We start from the raw sequence: 16,095 nt of genomic DNA, 5'->3' as shown, positions 1-16,095 counted from the left end.
CAATAACCTCAGTTTTATCTGAATTAAGAAGCAGAAAGTTAGCAGCCATCCAGGTCTTTATGTCTTTAAGACATTCCTGCAGTTTAACTAATTGGTGTGTGTTACCTGGCTTCATGGACAGATAGAGCTGCGTGTCATCTGCATAGCAGTGAAAATGTATACTATGCCTTCTGATGATACTGCCTAACTGAAGCATGTATAATGTAAACAGAATTGGTCCTAGCACTGAACCCTGTGGAACACCATAATTGACCTTAGTGTGTGAAGAGGACTCTCCATTTACATGTACAAATTGGAGTCTATTAGATAGATATGATACAAACCACTGCAGTACAGTACCTGTAATACCTACAGCATGTTCTAATCGCTCTAATAGAATATTATGGTCAACAGTATCGAACGCTGCACTGAGGTCTAGCAGGACAAGCACAGAGATGAGTCCACTGTCAGAGGCCATAAGAAGATCATTTGTAACCTTCACTAAAGCTGTTTCTGTGCTGTGATGAGCTCTGAAACCTGACTGAAACTCTTCAAATAAGCCATTCCTCTGCAGATGATCTGTTAGCTGTTTGACAACTACTCTTTCAAGGATGTTTGATATGAAAGGAAGGTTGGAGATTGGCCTATAATTAGCTAAGACTGCTGGGTCTAGAGATGGCTTTTTAAGTAAAGGTTTAACTACAGCCAGCTTGAAGGCCTGTGGTACATAGCCGATTATTAGAGATAGGTTGATCATATTTAAGATCAAAGAATTAATTAATGGCAGGACTTCTTTGAGCAGTTTTGTAGGAATGGCGTCTAAAAGACACGTTGATGGTTTGGAGGAAGTAATTATTGAAGTTAACTCAGAAAGATCAATTGGAGAAAAAGAGTCTAACTTAACATCAATGGTACTAAAAGTAGCTGTAGATAATATTACATCTGTGGGATGATTATTGGTAATTTTTTCTCTAATGATTAAAATCTTATTTGTGAAGAAGTTCATGAAGTCATTACTAGTTAGCGTTAAAGGGATGGTTGACTCAACAGAGCTCTGACTGTTTGTCAGCCTGGCTACAGTGCTGAAGAGAAACCTGGGGTTGTTCTTATTTTCTTCAATCAGTGATGAATAGTAAGATGTTCTGGCTTTGCGGAGGGCTTTCTTATAAAGCAGCAAACTATTTCTCCAGGCTAAATGATGATCCTCTAAATTTGTGACACGCCATTTCCTCTCCAGCTTACGAGTTATCTGCTTTAGGCTACGTGTTTGAGAATTATACCACGGAGTCAGGTACTTCGGATTTGAGGCCTTAGTTTTCACAGGAGCTACAGTATCCAGAGTCGTACGTAGTGAGGAGGTAAAATTATTAACAAGATAATCGACCTCTGTTGGAGTAGCGTTCAGGTAGCTGCTCTGCTCTATGTTGGTACAGGGCATTGAAGATGATAACAGTGGGTGGATTATATTCTTAAACTTAGTTACAGCACTTTCAGAAAGACATCTACTGTGATAACGTCTACTCCCCACTTCTGTGTAATCAATTATTGTAAATGTGTATGCTATCAGGAAATGATCAGACAGGAGAGGGTTTTCAGGAAACACTGTTAAATGTTCAGTTTCTATGCCATATTTTAAAACAAGATCTAGAGTGTGATTAAAGTGGTGGGTGGGTTCTTTTAAATTTTGAGAGAAGCCAATTGAGTCTAATAACAGATTAAATGCCATGTTGAGGCTGTCAGTTTTAGCATCTACTGAATGTCAATGAATATGTAAGACTGCTTTCTTCCATTTGTGCAACATCTCTAAAGTTAGAAATATCCTGTCTCAGAGTGACGCTGAAAAACTAGTTCATGCATTTATTACTTCCAGGCTGGACTACTGTAATTCATTATTATCAGGAAGTCCTAAAAACTCCCTGCAAAGCCTTCAGTTAATCCAAAATGCTGCAGCAAGAGTCCTGACAGGGACTCGAAAGAGTATTGGCTTCCATTCATTGGCTTCCTGTTAAATCAAGAATTCAAAATTCTGCTCCTCACATACAAGGTCTTAAATAATCAGGCCCCATCTTATCTTAATGACCTTGTAGTACCATATCACCCTATTAGAGCACTTCACTATCTCCTCTTTTAAGGGTCTTCCTTACAATATAAAGCACCTTGAGGTGACTGTTGCTGTGATTTTGCGCTTTATAAATAAAGTTGAATTGAATTATTTCTGTTGACAATCCTTAAACAATCATAGTGTATACAGAACCAAATGACTGATATATTTTAGTATTTCTCAGAGGAATTTGAGTGGCCGTAGAAAAAAAAAGCGACTAATGTTGGTGATAGGGGAAATTCCCAATGCAGATTACTGAACTGATGTAGAGTATGACATGTATTTGTTGAGCAATGTGCATAAAGGGATTAATAAATGTTTACATATTTGAAGAATTAAGACCTAAGCTCATATTGAATAACTTAACCAGTCTCTTGTCCTCTATGCGTATAGTTCTTTACCTTCTAAAATTATGTCAGTGCCTTTACCTATCTCATATAGTTAATGGGAGTATGTCATAAAGATGTAGTTGCCATAAAGAAGCAGCTGAAGATCAGTAAAAGATTAAAACTCTCTTTGCCCAAGTAACGACTGCGGAAAGAGGTCAGTTTGGATGACACCTTTGAAACTGTAAAACCAACATCAGAGTTGATCATCACAAACAAATAACTAGTCGGTCTGTCAATCAGAGTTGTTTTTTCATTTCATGTGTTTTCATGTTTTCTCACTTTCAAGATTTTTAAAACAATGATTTTCCTTGATTTGACCCTCAATGGTGGATTAAAAATCCATCTCAATAGAAATTTAGGTTAACTTGGTGCTCAAACAGCCTCACTTTACAAAAACTTGTATACTACTCCACACCACCCCTGCACAAGACTACAGGTTTTGAGTAACTTTAGAAAAACTCATCAAAATGTGGGCTGCATAATAACTGTGAAGGTTCTCAGTCATCCAGGTCATCGTAGTCTAAGGAGCCTGGAAAGAAAAGCGTCTGGACTTCTTTAAGTTGCTTGAAGACGTTTCACCTTCATCTGAGAAGCTTCTTCAGTTCTAAGGGTCAAATGGTGGAGAGTCCCAGATTTAAACCCTGTGGGAGTGTCCCCCCAAGAGGGTCGTGGACTCCCTGATGATCCTCTACCTAATCACATGAGCCAAGGTCTGAAAACGGGTGTAGGTCACAATCAGCCAAGTCCCCAAAAGTTAATTCTGTTCATCTGGATGTAGCATTTTCAGTGGAAGAAACGCTTCATCACTCATCCAAGTGACTTCTGAATCATCCATTTAAGTGATTTACTTACCTGGATGATTGAAAATGCATCAAGACACAATCAGCCAGGGTTTCGGGTGAGCTCATTGTGAAACCTAGCCCCACCCTATCATGTGATTTCCTGAGGTCAGATGGCCCAGGATGTGAGTGGGTGTTAAGGCATCTGGCAAGTGTTTTTTTCTTTTCTTTCCAAGCTCCTTAGGCTGAATAATGACATTTGGGCTAGTTTACATGTACTTAATTGTAAATTTGACCCCAACAGGATGTAAGGGTTAATATATGCAATTTTTTTTAGTATCTTAAGTCTGTCATTTTATTAAAATCTATTGTAAGATTCTTTGTGCTAGCCTCGAATATTGTGAGTTAAAACTTTTCTTTTTGATTTTAAACATTTAGGTGCAATGGCCTCTCAAATAGCAAAGGTGTTGTTGTCTTTGGATGCTGAAGCAGTTTGCTCACTCAAAGAAGGAGTCAATTTCAAGAAAAGCCCAGAGGACGGCAAGTGTTACATCATATTTAAGACCAACAATGACTTTAAAGCATGCAAGAACCAGTGCAAGCATCAAGGGGGGCTGTTCATCAAAGACATTGAAGACCTGGATGGCATGTGAGAACAGGAACAGATATCAAAGATTATCCATTGTCAACTTTTGATTGTAGCTGACAGAACTGTCTGTTCCCTCAGGACTGTTAAATGCACCAAGCACAACTGGAAATTAAATGTGTCAACAATGAAATATGTGAACCCCCCTGACAGCTTCTTGCAGGACGAGCTCGGTAAGTTCTGTCTGTACAGTATAATTTCCTGTATATTGATATTCCACTTCCAGCTGCGGATGGTGATCCTGAAATTTAAATATGCAAACTATAAAGCTGCATTGTGAGACATGTGGGTAGCTTGTAATTATAGCTCTTGCCCTAGTAGTCACTAACAGTGAGCAAAAGAACTACCTTCCCTGCTTTTTTAAAGGAAATGCTAAATTGGCAGAGGGCCTCTTGTAATGAATAAACTGACAATTTGTGCCAACAATTGTAATCAAGAAGAAATGTCAAAAAAATATTTTTCCAAAAGACATTTTCCATGCTGCAAATGAGTGGGGTGTAAACTTTTATCCAATTTACTTCTCTCCAGGGTACTTTTTTTTTCTCAAAGAATAGTAAATATAACAAGTTATTGAAAGGGACAATGCTCCTAGCCCTCTGGTCTGATGCCCAGCCATGGAAACACATGCCTTGAAGCTCCTAGCACATAGTTTTGATGATGTTAGTGCTGGTTAACTCTACAGTTATAGAATGAGCAAAGTGTCAGCAAACTTTATGCACTATGCATCTCGGCACTCAGCAACAGCGCTCTGTGACTGCACTTGTGCTGATTTATCTATGTAGAAAGGTGTCTCTCCCCTTTATTTGCATTATTTGGTAGTGTGACGGTTGAATAAACGCCCACAACCTGGACAGTATTATGTTTAAAATCCTACATTAAACATTAACCAGCAGTGCAGTTACCACTGTTGTGCTGATTTCCAGGAATTAAACAGTGGCCATAAATTGCTGTAAAGTACAATAAGCAGCCATCTGGAGTTCAGCTTCATTTTAAGAATCCCAAGAAAAATGAACATGATGAATGCAGATGAAATTCTAACCAAGGAAGCAAACCAAAGCAAGAAATCAGTGCCAAATATATTAAGTGAGGGCAAACAAGAGAAAGACAGCATAAGGAAATAATTTGATAAAATGCAAAAATGCAAAAAATACAGACACGCAGTAATCAAGGGAGGTGGAAACATCAGGGTAACTAAACATGGCAGTAAAACAAATGAGACTAGATGTGAGAGACAGTTATTTCACGGTTTCACAGATGACAGAGCTATTTTTCAATTCCAAACCCACTCCTACTCTGTCACCCAAATCTGTTTCTGAATGTTTAAATAAAATTAGAGTTTGTTTTGCTCTCAACTTTCTTAAAACTGGCAAAAAAAGAGAATTATTCTTATTGACACCATACTACACTATCTAAATCAAACTGTTCAGTTTCATTATTTATTGATAACACAACTGTCAGATCTTCCTCTCAGGTTTAGAGTCTCTGTGTCAGCAGTGCTCTCTTCTTCACAGCACATGACACTATCATCCAATCTGCCTACCGCCATCGTCACAATATTAACCACGTTGGTTATGCCAAAAGTACTGCCATACTTGTCAATGCTATTGTCACACCTGTCTTGATAACTGCAACTCTCTTCTCTGCAGTCTATCTCATAAATCTCTTATATAGCACCTGTTCTTAAACAGCTCCATTGTAAACTGTACTTGTTTTATCTATGTTGGGTTTTTTTTTGTTGTTGTTGTTGTTTTTTAGAAAAAATAGTAGCAAGTTGTTAAAAAAAAAAAACAGGATGGAAAGTTGCCTTCTAATTTTATGTACAAATGGTACGTTACAGCACAGATTTTTCTGCTTAAGTGAACTTATTTGTCACACAGTTGTGCAGTGAACACATTGGCTCTCTGTGTTTCTCTTACTCAAGCACAAATAATCCAGTTTGAAGCTAAAGTAGCATATATTAATCTTAAATTAGGTTTGAATTATGTGGGAGCTAGTAGAGGTTTAGCTTCTCTCCCATGAAAGAAACAAAAATCATACAATTGTATGGGTCGCTAGCTCGTTACCAGCAATCATTATTTGAATCCCTTTAATGTGTTGTTTAATTGAATAAGTTATATTAAATAGTAAGTTACATCAAAGATGTAACTATCTTATATTAAACACTACAGTTTAAATGTATGTCAAGTAGTATGAGCAACTCTATTTAATAGATGGAGAATAACATAATGACAATAATATAAGTGCCATGTAAATACTATGCCGGAGCTTCTTGTTGCACTTGCAGAGGTCGAAGTGTTGGATGATGGGGGGCTTCAGTTGGTGGAACTGAGCCCTGTTGATCCCTGGATGGCTGATCCTCGAGAGCCTCTGGAGCTCCAGGAAGGAGAAGTGAAAGTACCTGTTTTGATATTACACTTTAAATAACAAATATTTAACCACAGTTTTTCAGACAATACTGTGCATACTGCTGTGTTACTTTTATAAAACTCTTTAGCAAAATTGTCTAAAACTTGAATTATCTAAGTAATAATAGTAATAATCTCAAATTTTCTTCATACTGAATGAACTAAGAGTGAAAAGTACATCAGCGGTGTACTGGCAGATTTCTTTATTCTACGTATTAATCACACATTTTAACCATATCACTTTAGTAGTAGTAGTAATATCACTTTCTCACTTAGTGTTGTATGCATGAATGTTATCACAAATGGGCCTCATGTTTTATTGCGCACTCACAGAGGGCCTTTTGTAGTCTTCAAGATGTCATGATGCCCTGCTCAGGGCTGAGTGAAAAGCAGAGTCACAATTCTCTCTGTGAAGGTTTTATCTGAAGGTATAGCCCCCCTCCCCCCCCAAAACCCTTACCCTAACAACACCCCTGCAATGTGTTTTTTTATTTTATTAAAACCACTTCAAATCACACTCACTATGTGTGTTGCAGGTTATTGTTAAAACTTCCATAACAGCGGTCTCCAACATTTACATTTTCTTTGACCTTCCTGTCAGGTGACATACTTCACCCACGCCTGCATGGAGTTACAGCTTGGTGAGAAAAGGTTCATGTTCGACCCCTGGTTGAAGGGTCCCGCATTTGCCAGAGGGTGGTGGCTTCTCCATGAGCCTCCAGCAGATGCTCTGGACAGGCTATGTGAGGCAGATCTCATCTACATCAGCCATATGCACTCAGACCACCTCAGGCAAGCTCTGCCGATGCTGTTAAATATGCGTAAAAATATGTATTGTATATTACTGCCATTTTTATTTGAAGCAACTAAATGACTCAGAGAAAACAGTACAGTATCTACAAACTGTTTTTGTAGAAACTGTTTTCATAAATACAGTTTTTCATAAACTGTATTTTTTGTTTAGTTTTTGTTACCTAAATAATAACACAATGCCACAGATTGTTCCACATTTTAGTTCCAAGGTGTTATTTATTTTTATTTATTATTTAAACTTTTATTATTTTATTTTTATCAAGATCTAAACACCAGATTCCTTTCTTTATGATGTTCTGATATGTAAAACCTTAGACGTGACTGTATACATAAAGGAACATTAAATATAAAGACAAACAAAATAATGCAAATAGTCCTATTGGTTATTTTGCAATGAAACTATATAATTACAACTGTTATTGAGAAGGATTCAGATTCAAAAATAAGTTTCCAATTTATTCCACTTTGTAGGATTACAAACCCTTAAAATTACAGGATTTGTAATTCTTTAATTGTTTGTAATTAATAATGAACTCATTTTGTGAAGAGCATTACAGAACAAAGAGGTATTTTGCCAAGTTCCTGACTGCATTTTTGACGAGAGAAATGAAAAGAAACAAAAACAGTAGATGAATCTACAAAGAGTATAATTTTTAGCATTGGATACTGGTTATATTTACACAGCGGGGCACTGACTTTCTCTGTTTCCTTTATAGCTATCCCACACTGAAAGTCTTGGCAGAAAGGAGGCCCAATGTCCCCATATATGTTGGTGACACATCCAGACCTGTGTTTTGGTTAGTAATAAAGTGGAGCTCAATCTTCCCATAAATGAGATCCAAAGTGAGTCCCTTGTTCACATGGGCCTATCTCTGCTGTGACAGGTATTTGGAGCAAAGCCAGGTTAAGCTGACCAACATTAAAGTCATTCCCTTTGGTGTTTGGCAAAATGTAAGTCACTGCCTCAATCATTTGGTCAAGTGCAATTATAAAGCAATTATAAAAGCAAGCAATTAAAAATAATGCAATTATTATACATGTTTGGAAAATGTTGCATTGTAAAATCATTAATTTCAATATTAAGTAATGTTGGGGGGAAATATGATTACAAAGTAAAAATGGATCTTACTGTCTCACTTAGATTGATGATCACCTGAGATTTATGATCCTGATGGATGGTGTACATCCTGAAATGGACACCTGCATCATTGTTGACTACAAAGGTGTCATTTTGAATAATATAATTACTTATGCTGTGAAAATAAGTCTGATTATAATATTAAATTTTGTTTTTATTGCAGGTCACATGATCCTCAACACTGTGGACTGCACCAGACCAAACGGAGGCAGGCTACCACAAAATGTGGACGTGATGATGACCGACTTTGCTGGAGGAGCTTCTGGATTCCCCATGACCTTCTATGGAGGGAAATACAGCGGTGAGCCTGCGATAGGTTAGCTTAGTTAGCTTTTAGCTCCAGCTGCACACAGCAGTGTCTAAGTTAAAGTCTTTTGACAGTTACATGTAGCTCTTGAAGCGACGTAGGAACTGACTTGTTTAACTGATACGATGTGATCAACAATGTCAAAGTGCACCAAACTGCTGAGATGTTGTTTATGTGTTTCCAGATTCCTGGAAGGCAGAGTTTATCAAGAATGAGAGGAAGAAGCTGGTGAATTACAAAGCTACACTGGTGAAATCCCTGCAGCCGAGGATCTACTGCCCATTCGCTGGATACTTTGTGGAGGCTCATCCGTCAGACAGGTACAGTTGGTAATGAGGGGCTGGCCAGGGTTTGCACAGCATCAGAGATGAATTAATAAAGAGCAAAAGGGTTGGAAGCTGCTGCATTGAGCTGCGGCCGTAAGGTGGTTGGTGCCTGTCGTGGTGGTAACCCCCGAACCAAATGGTGGACACCAGAGGTGAAGGGAGCCACCAGGCTGAAGAAGGAATCCTATCGGGCTTGGTTAGCCTGTGGGACTCCGGAGGCAGCTCATAGGTACCGACAAGCCAAGCGTAACGCAGCTTGGGGAGTGGCTGAAGCAAAAACTCGGGTGTGGGAGGAGTTTGGAGAGGCCATGGAAAAAGACTTTCGGACTGCCTCGAAGACCTGTACTGTGTATAGTGCTGGTGGAGTGCTGCTGACTTCGACTGAGAAAACTGTCGGGCAGTGGAAGGAATACTTCGAGGACCTCCTTAATCCCACTGACACGTCTTCCGAGGACGAAGCAGAGTCTGGGGATGAGGGGGATGACCCGCCAATTTCCGGGGACGAGGTCACTGAGGCAGTTAAACAACTCCTTGGTGGCAGAGCCCCTGGTGTGGATGAGGTCTGCCCCGAATTCCTGAAGGCTCTGGATGTTGTAGGGCTGTCCTGGATGACATACCTCTGCAATGTTGCGTGGAGATCAGGGGCGGTACCCCTGGATTTCCAGGGTGCTGGAAAGGAGAGTTTGTCTGTTAGTCGAACCTCGGATACAGGAGGAACAATGCGGTTTTCGTCCTGGTCGCGGAACACTGGACCAGCTCTTTATCCTCTCAAGGATACTTGAGGGTGCATGGGAGTTTGCCCAACCAGTCTACATGTGTTCTGTGGACTTGGAGAAGGCATTCAGCCGTGACCCGTGGGGTGTCCTGTGGGAGGTGCTGCGGGAGTATGGGGTGTCTGGCCCATTGCTACGGGCCATTCGATCCCTATACAACCGTTGCAAGAGCTTGGTTTGCATAGCCAGCAATAAGTGGGACTTTGTTCCTGGTGGGTGATGGGCTCCGCCAGGGCTGCCCTTTGTCACCAATTCTCTTCATAACTTTTATGGACAGGATTTCTAGGCGCAGTCAAGTGGCGAAGGTCTTTCACTTAGGTGGCCTCAGAATCTCATCTCTGCTTTTCGCGGATGATGTGGTTCTGTTGGCTTCATCGGGTGATGGCCTCCAGCTCGCACTGGAACGGCTCGCAGCCGAGTGTGAAGCGGTGGGAATGAGAATCAGCACCTCCCAATCTGAGGCCATGGTCCTCAGCCGGAAAAGGGTGCAGTGCCCACTCCAGGTGGGGGACGAGGTCCTGCCCCAAGTGGAGGAGTTTAAGTATCTCGGGGTCTTGTTCACGAGTGACGGGAGAAGGGAACGGGAGATCAAAAGATGGATTGGTGCTACAGCTGCAGTGATGCGGACGCTGCACCGTCATGGTGAAGAGAGAGCTGAGCGTAAAAGCGAAGCTCTCAATTTACCAGTCAATCTACGTCCCTACCCTCACTTATGGTCACGAGCTGTGGGTAGTGACCAAAAGAACAAGATCGCGGATACAAGCGGCGGAAATGGGCTTCCTCCGAAGGGTGGCTGGACTCTCCCTTAGAGATAGGGTGAGAAGTTCGGCCATCTGGGAGGGGCTCAGAGTAGAGCTGCTGCTCCTCCACATTGAAAGGAGCCAGTTGAGGTGGTTCGGGCATCTAACAAGAATGCCTCCTGGGCGCCTCCTGGGTGAGGTGTTCCGGGCATGTCCCACCGGAAGGAGGCCCTGTGGCAGACCCAGGAAACGCTGGAGAGGTTATATCTCTCGGCTTGTCTGGGAACGCCTTGGTGTTCCCCCGGATAAGCTGGAGGAGGTGGCTGGGGAGAGGGAGGTCTGGGCTTCTCTGTTTAGGCTGCTGCCCCCGCGAGCCGCCCCCGGATAAAGCGGAAGAAGGTGGATGGATGGGTTGGAATGTCTTTCATTGTTCATAGTTCATCTGGGCAAGTTAATATTTAAAGAACAACTATGTCCAAGCTAGCTAATGTATAACCACGACTCCACCTTGATGAGCTGCTCCTTTTATATTGAATTGTGTTCATGACTGACAGTAGTTTAGTTCAGTTTATCATTAGTCTTAGGATGTTCTACCAGGTGTTTTATTGTTTTAGCATTCTTCCAGTCTTATGTTGCCACTGCTCAAACATTTCTGAAACATGTTGTTAGCATAAAACGTTTAAACTGAAGTGATATTTTTCTCTGTTTGATGTAATACATTTGTGATTTAAATAAATAAGGATAAGATTAACATGATTTTGAGATTCTAGTATTACTTACCTCACACACAGGGCCATGACTGTGTTATACAACCCTGTATCCAGAAAAGTTGGAATGCTAAGTTTTGACAGTGACACTACTGCTAATGACTGTTAAGTTATAGATGTGGCAATAAATTTAGCATTGAAATGGAAACATGAGACCTAACTTTATCTTTATGTGTCCTTTTACTTTTGTGTCTCTTTGCACTGTGTTGGGTGAAGATACATAAAGGATACAAATATCAAAAACAGTGCAGAGGACCTTAATGCACTCATTAATAAGCTCGCACCAGCAATCAAGACTTGGACACCGAAGCCAGGTGCTGTGCTGGACCTCGGCCTCGCTCTCACAGACCCCACCAACAGGTTGGAACAGCTCACATGTTTATCTGTGTTTTCCATTCTTTGTCACTGTGGGAAAGAAAGACACTGTTATTGCATCTGTAAAACAAGGACATTTAAACAGTAATATATAAACCAATCATTTTGTTTCTGACAGTCTGATGGGGAAAAAAAGGCAAATTTTTCTATGTTATCTGCTGACATAATCGCATTACTTTATTTCAACTGTTATTATCACTATAAACAGCCCAAGTAAGATGAGTAAAGTATTTTTTAATATAATACACTTGTAAAAAACTAAAATTATCATGTAAATTGCACACATAAATATCACCCATGTGCCAAATTAAATATTTTCTTTACAACTTTCTTTGCTATGATCAACCACAGTGAGGCCATCACCAATCCGCCAGCCAGTGTAAAAATCTACAAGGACAGCTGGGAGTTCAACTTGTATGTGAACGAGCTGAACAGTGCCATCAAGTCTGACATATTTAAACATCAAAGCTGGATCCAGTTTTATTACACGTGGGCTGGCTTTCAAAACTACAACCTGGTTGTGCGGGTAAATGTTCTGGACAGTTCTATTGGAGAGCTGTTTTACTCTTTTTTGGCATGAATTGTCCTACAGTTAACATCTGACCTTTATCTGCATTTACTGCGTTCTTGTGATTTTTCCTACCTAAAAGCCTTTTTCTGCTTATTGCACAGTGATTTTTGCTTCCAAAAATGAAATAAAGCACAGAGGCCCGCAAAAAAGGACTGTGAAAATATTTGCTTTGTCCATTTTTATATGGTTGGGGGAGAATGCATTGAGAAAAACAAAAACAAAAACTATTGTGTGTCATGACCCTATGATGGACTGGCAACCTGCTCAGGGTGTGCCCTGCCTCCAAGTCCTGTGAAAACTAACATGAGTTGGAAAAAAAAAAAGATGGATGGGTGGATGTTCAATAAGGAGAGATCATTACAAGGAACTGAGCATGATTTCTCAATATACAGAATTCAGTTAAGGTATTTTGCAATTATAGTCTGATGGCCTATCGCAGCAGAACGTAATCCCAGCAGTGACAGGGATTAGGGCAGGACCACCCCGGAACTCTGGATACTGTGGTGCAGATGAAGGTGGAGGTTTTGATGGAGCTTGAGTAACATGGGAGAGACAGAGATGGGGATGAGGTATGAAGTGTGAAGATGTCTGCAAGGGAAAACGACAGATGAGATTTGAAACACGCGCAGAGGAGGCTGATTGGCCTGAAAAAGGTGGGCAGAAAAATGACTGGACTAGACCAGTTATGTCACTTGACAGTGAAAGTGATGTAAAGCTTAGATTAGCCCCCAAAAACCTTGGAAGCAGACACATGTGTGACTAAAGCTCTTCCGTAGTGAACTTACGCATAAGCTTCATTTGGCTTATCCAATGAGCAATGTGATTATTCCTAATGAAAAAGACAGTGAATGAAAACATTTTGTTCATGCACATAATAGTGATTTCGTCATCATTTTACTTTCCGTTAACCATAAAATCCAATTTATGGAGTTGAGCAAAAATCAAAAAAGCAAATGAGATGTTTTCAGTCTAAGAACATACATACATATATATTTTTTGTACTTGTTACGATACTATGGAAGAAAGATGCTTTCAGTGTTTTAAAGCATTAAATAGATGTTTCTTACACCTGAGCAGAAGCTTTCTTGTCTTTAGTTTTATATGTTTTTTAATAGTTATTTTCCCTCATGCCACAGCATCCTCTGTAGTAACTTAACAGAAACTGGTAGTACAGGTGTAGGTCACATCCTGCAATGATGAAAATTTTAAAAACAAAAAAACAATTAGCTCTATGCTCTGATCCCTTATCACAATTTCCCTTCCTTCCAGCTGTTAATGATCACCTTGGCTCACTCTTTTTTTGGTTGCATTGCTATCTTACTCAGACTGGATGCAAATCTGCTGAAATGCAAATGTCTCCGTGTAGGTCATTGAAACAGACGATAAGTTTGAATGCATCGCTGACGGTTATGACTATCTGGTGGACTTTCTGGATCTATCATTTCCCACAAAGAGACCTGACAGACATCACGCCTACCTGGAGGTGAGTCACTATGGAGCACTAAACAAACAGCATAACAGGATGTGAATAAAAGTGATTTCCTCATGACTGCCAATGTATCACGAGGAAATTATCATGTTTACCATCTACCATCTGGAAAAAATCCTGTTCTGCCTGGATATTTGCATACTGTTACCCAACATATACTGGGTTTACTTCTGAAATAAAGTGTCACACAGGACTGAACGGACTCAGGCGCAGACACAGCTTGGAAAACAAGAGTTCACAATTTGTTTACACAATCACCGAGGTGCAAGAATATATAAGAGTGACAGGCGGGGGCCCAGGGCTCCGGGGAAAATGAGGAAGGAAATCCACACACACGAATTTTCAATAATCACTCGTCCACCCTCCGCTCTGCAGGCACATTCTCTCCGTAACTCACTCCTCTTCTGCCACTCACGCCTTTCTGCTTTCACACTGCAGTCCACACTGCCGCACAGGGGGTCCAGGGGAAGAAACACGAACAGGTCCAGGGAATCTACACACAGAAGCACTACGCCAAACAATCACAAAAGCAAACTTAGACTTAGCCGGGGCTTTACGAACTCAGGGCGTTCAACGTTCCAGCGATGAGCTGCTCTGAGCCACAACCTTAAATAGCTCCCCAGGGAAAACAAGACCTTATTAGGTGCGTGGGCCAAAAGCAGGAGCTCAGTAATGAAACAACAAAAACAACACTGTGGCCCAACATGAGCCAACCTCCATGGGACAAGACTCGGCTGTCCATCTGCATCTAAAGGTCAAAGGTCACTCTTTGAGGATGCCAATGTTCACATTTTGGACAGAGAGGACAGATGGTTTGAAAGAGGAGTAAAAGAAGCCATTTATGTCCACTGTGAGTGACCATCTTTGAACAGAGGCGGTGGTTTACGACACCAACTGTCTGCCATCTATAATCCAGTTCTGAGATCCTTCCCAGACGCCTTAACGCCCACTCACATGTATGACTGAGAACTTTCACAGACTTAATTTTTCTTATGCATTTGGGGCAAAATGTAAGAGGGTGAAATTGCTACTTGTAAAGTCCAATTTTACAAGTGTTTTTTCTTTGAATTAGAATATTGGCAACAGATAGTCCTCACCAGGTTGAGATTATTTTCCGTTAATGAGGCACGCATTGTACAGCCATGACGAACCTTAACAATGCAGTTGTTATCCACCACAATAGAGGTTATTGTTCAACTCTGTTACAACTCTAGCGACGTGTTGCCACATTTGCACTTCCTGGACCATGAAGGCTTCAGAATATTTCTGGTGTACAAGAATGTTTAATCTTGCTCTGTTCTGAGGCAACTGGACCTGCTGCTGAACAGGCTACATTTGTGATTATGTCTCTCCAAGTAACATCACAGCTTTCAAAACAAATGTGCATTATTTACTGTTAATGTATTATGTGCTTGTACAGATGTCAAAGACTTGTACTTTGAGGACATCACAAAACCTTTCAAAAACATGTTTGCTTGGACAGAGCAGTAACCCTTATGTTTCTTGGTTTCTTCCAAGATTAAAAACAGGATTGGAGTGATACGGTACGTGGTGCTGCATGGCTGTCTGTGGGATGACCTGTACATCGGCTTTCAGAACCGCATCAGCCGAGATCCAGACATCTACCACCACAAGTACCGACCCTTTATCTCACATGTTTGAGCATTCGTTCTCGTTCTGTAAATTGTTCTAATAACTTTATGGCATTTTCACAGAGCTAAGTTGTAAGACTTTCATTGATAAATATTTATACACGGTTACAGATTTAGTTACACATTAACATATCTGATTATACACACAGATCCACACCAATCAAATTACACAATACAATACAATTTATTTAACAATATATAATTTTGATTTATTTTAATTTATTTTGCAAAATTGTACAACAAAATACAAAAGTAACAGCCCCATATAGGCTACATTTATTGTAGGGGGAGGAGCACACAGACAATGCATATCTATTTGTATGGCATGTTTATTTGGCTATTTTGGCTATTATTCATTGCTATTTCCAAGCCTAATAACTCTTAGTTTAACTATCACAACAATAAAATGGTGTGTGTCAATTACAGTTAAAAAAAAACGTAACTTACGTTACATGTAAATTAACTTTTAATCACCTTGTGTTGACCTCTAGGTTCTGGAAACACTTCCAAGCAGAGCTGCCACTTTGCAAGCCAGACTGGGAACAGTTCCAAAAACAGGTCTTCCCCATCAATGAGTCGACCATGCCTCGCAATGATACAGGGATGGGAAATGACTGTGCCTTGTCATGAATTTGATTCTGGACTTGTGAAGATGAAGTTACCAATATCCTGATTTGATGTAATACAAACAGCTTCTATATGAACTATGAAATTCCAATTGGTTCTATGTCACTGCTTTATATTAATGAGATAGCAAAGTAATCAATTGGGTGGCTGTTAAATTGAGATGTGATAGTTGTGAGGTAAGGAACTCAGCTCAGGGTCATCAGTCTTTAATAGACAAA

The 16,095-nt window shown here is 40.3% G+C and overlaps 1 protein-coding gene across 1 annotated transcript; it reads left to right on the top strand.

Moving 5' to 3' along the window:
• Window positions 1-3,691: 3,691 nt before the first annotated feature.
• On the top strand, window positions 3,692-15,880 carry LOC134620487 (cytidine monophosphate-N-acetylneuraminic acid hydroxylase-like). Its single transcript, XM_063466668.1, has 14 exons — window positions 3,692-3,897; window positions 3,976-4,067; window positions 6,179-6,288; window positions 6,901-7,091; window positions 7,829-7,909; window positions 7,997-8,063; window positions 8,254-8,335; window positions 8,414-8,551; window positions 8,742-8,877; window positions 11,380-11,523; window positions 11,890-12,064; window positions 13,476-13,592; window positions 15,117-15,232; window positions 15,742-15,880. The coding sequence occupies exons 1-14, from the start codon at window positions 3,692-3,694 to the stop codon at window positions 15,878-15,880; spliced, it is 1,794 nt and encodes a 597-aa protein (XP_063322738.1).
• The last annotated feature ends 215 nt before the right edge of the window (window positions 15,881-16,095 follow it).

This window comes from Pelmatolapia mariae, linkage group LG3_W, assembly GCF_036321145.2.
Source record: "Pelmatolapia mariae isolate MD_Pm_ZW linkage group LG3_W, Pm_UMD_F_2, whole genome shotgun sequence".
NCBI classification, from domain to species: domain Eukaryota; kingdom Metazoa; phylum Chordata; class Actinopteri; order Cichliformes; family Cichlidae; genus Pelmatolapia; species Pelmatolapia mariae.
The sequence above is the reverse complement of the archived record's forward strand: the minus strand, read 5'-3'. Positions and strand labels throughout refer to the sequence as shown.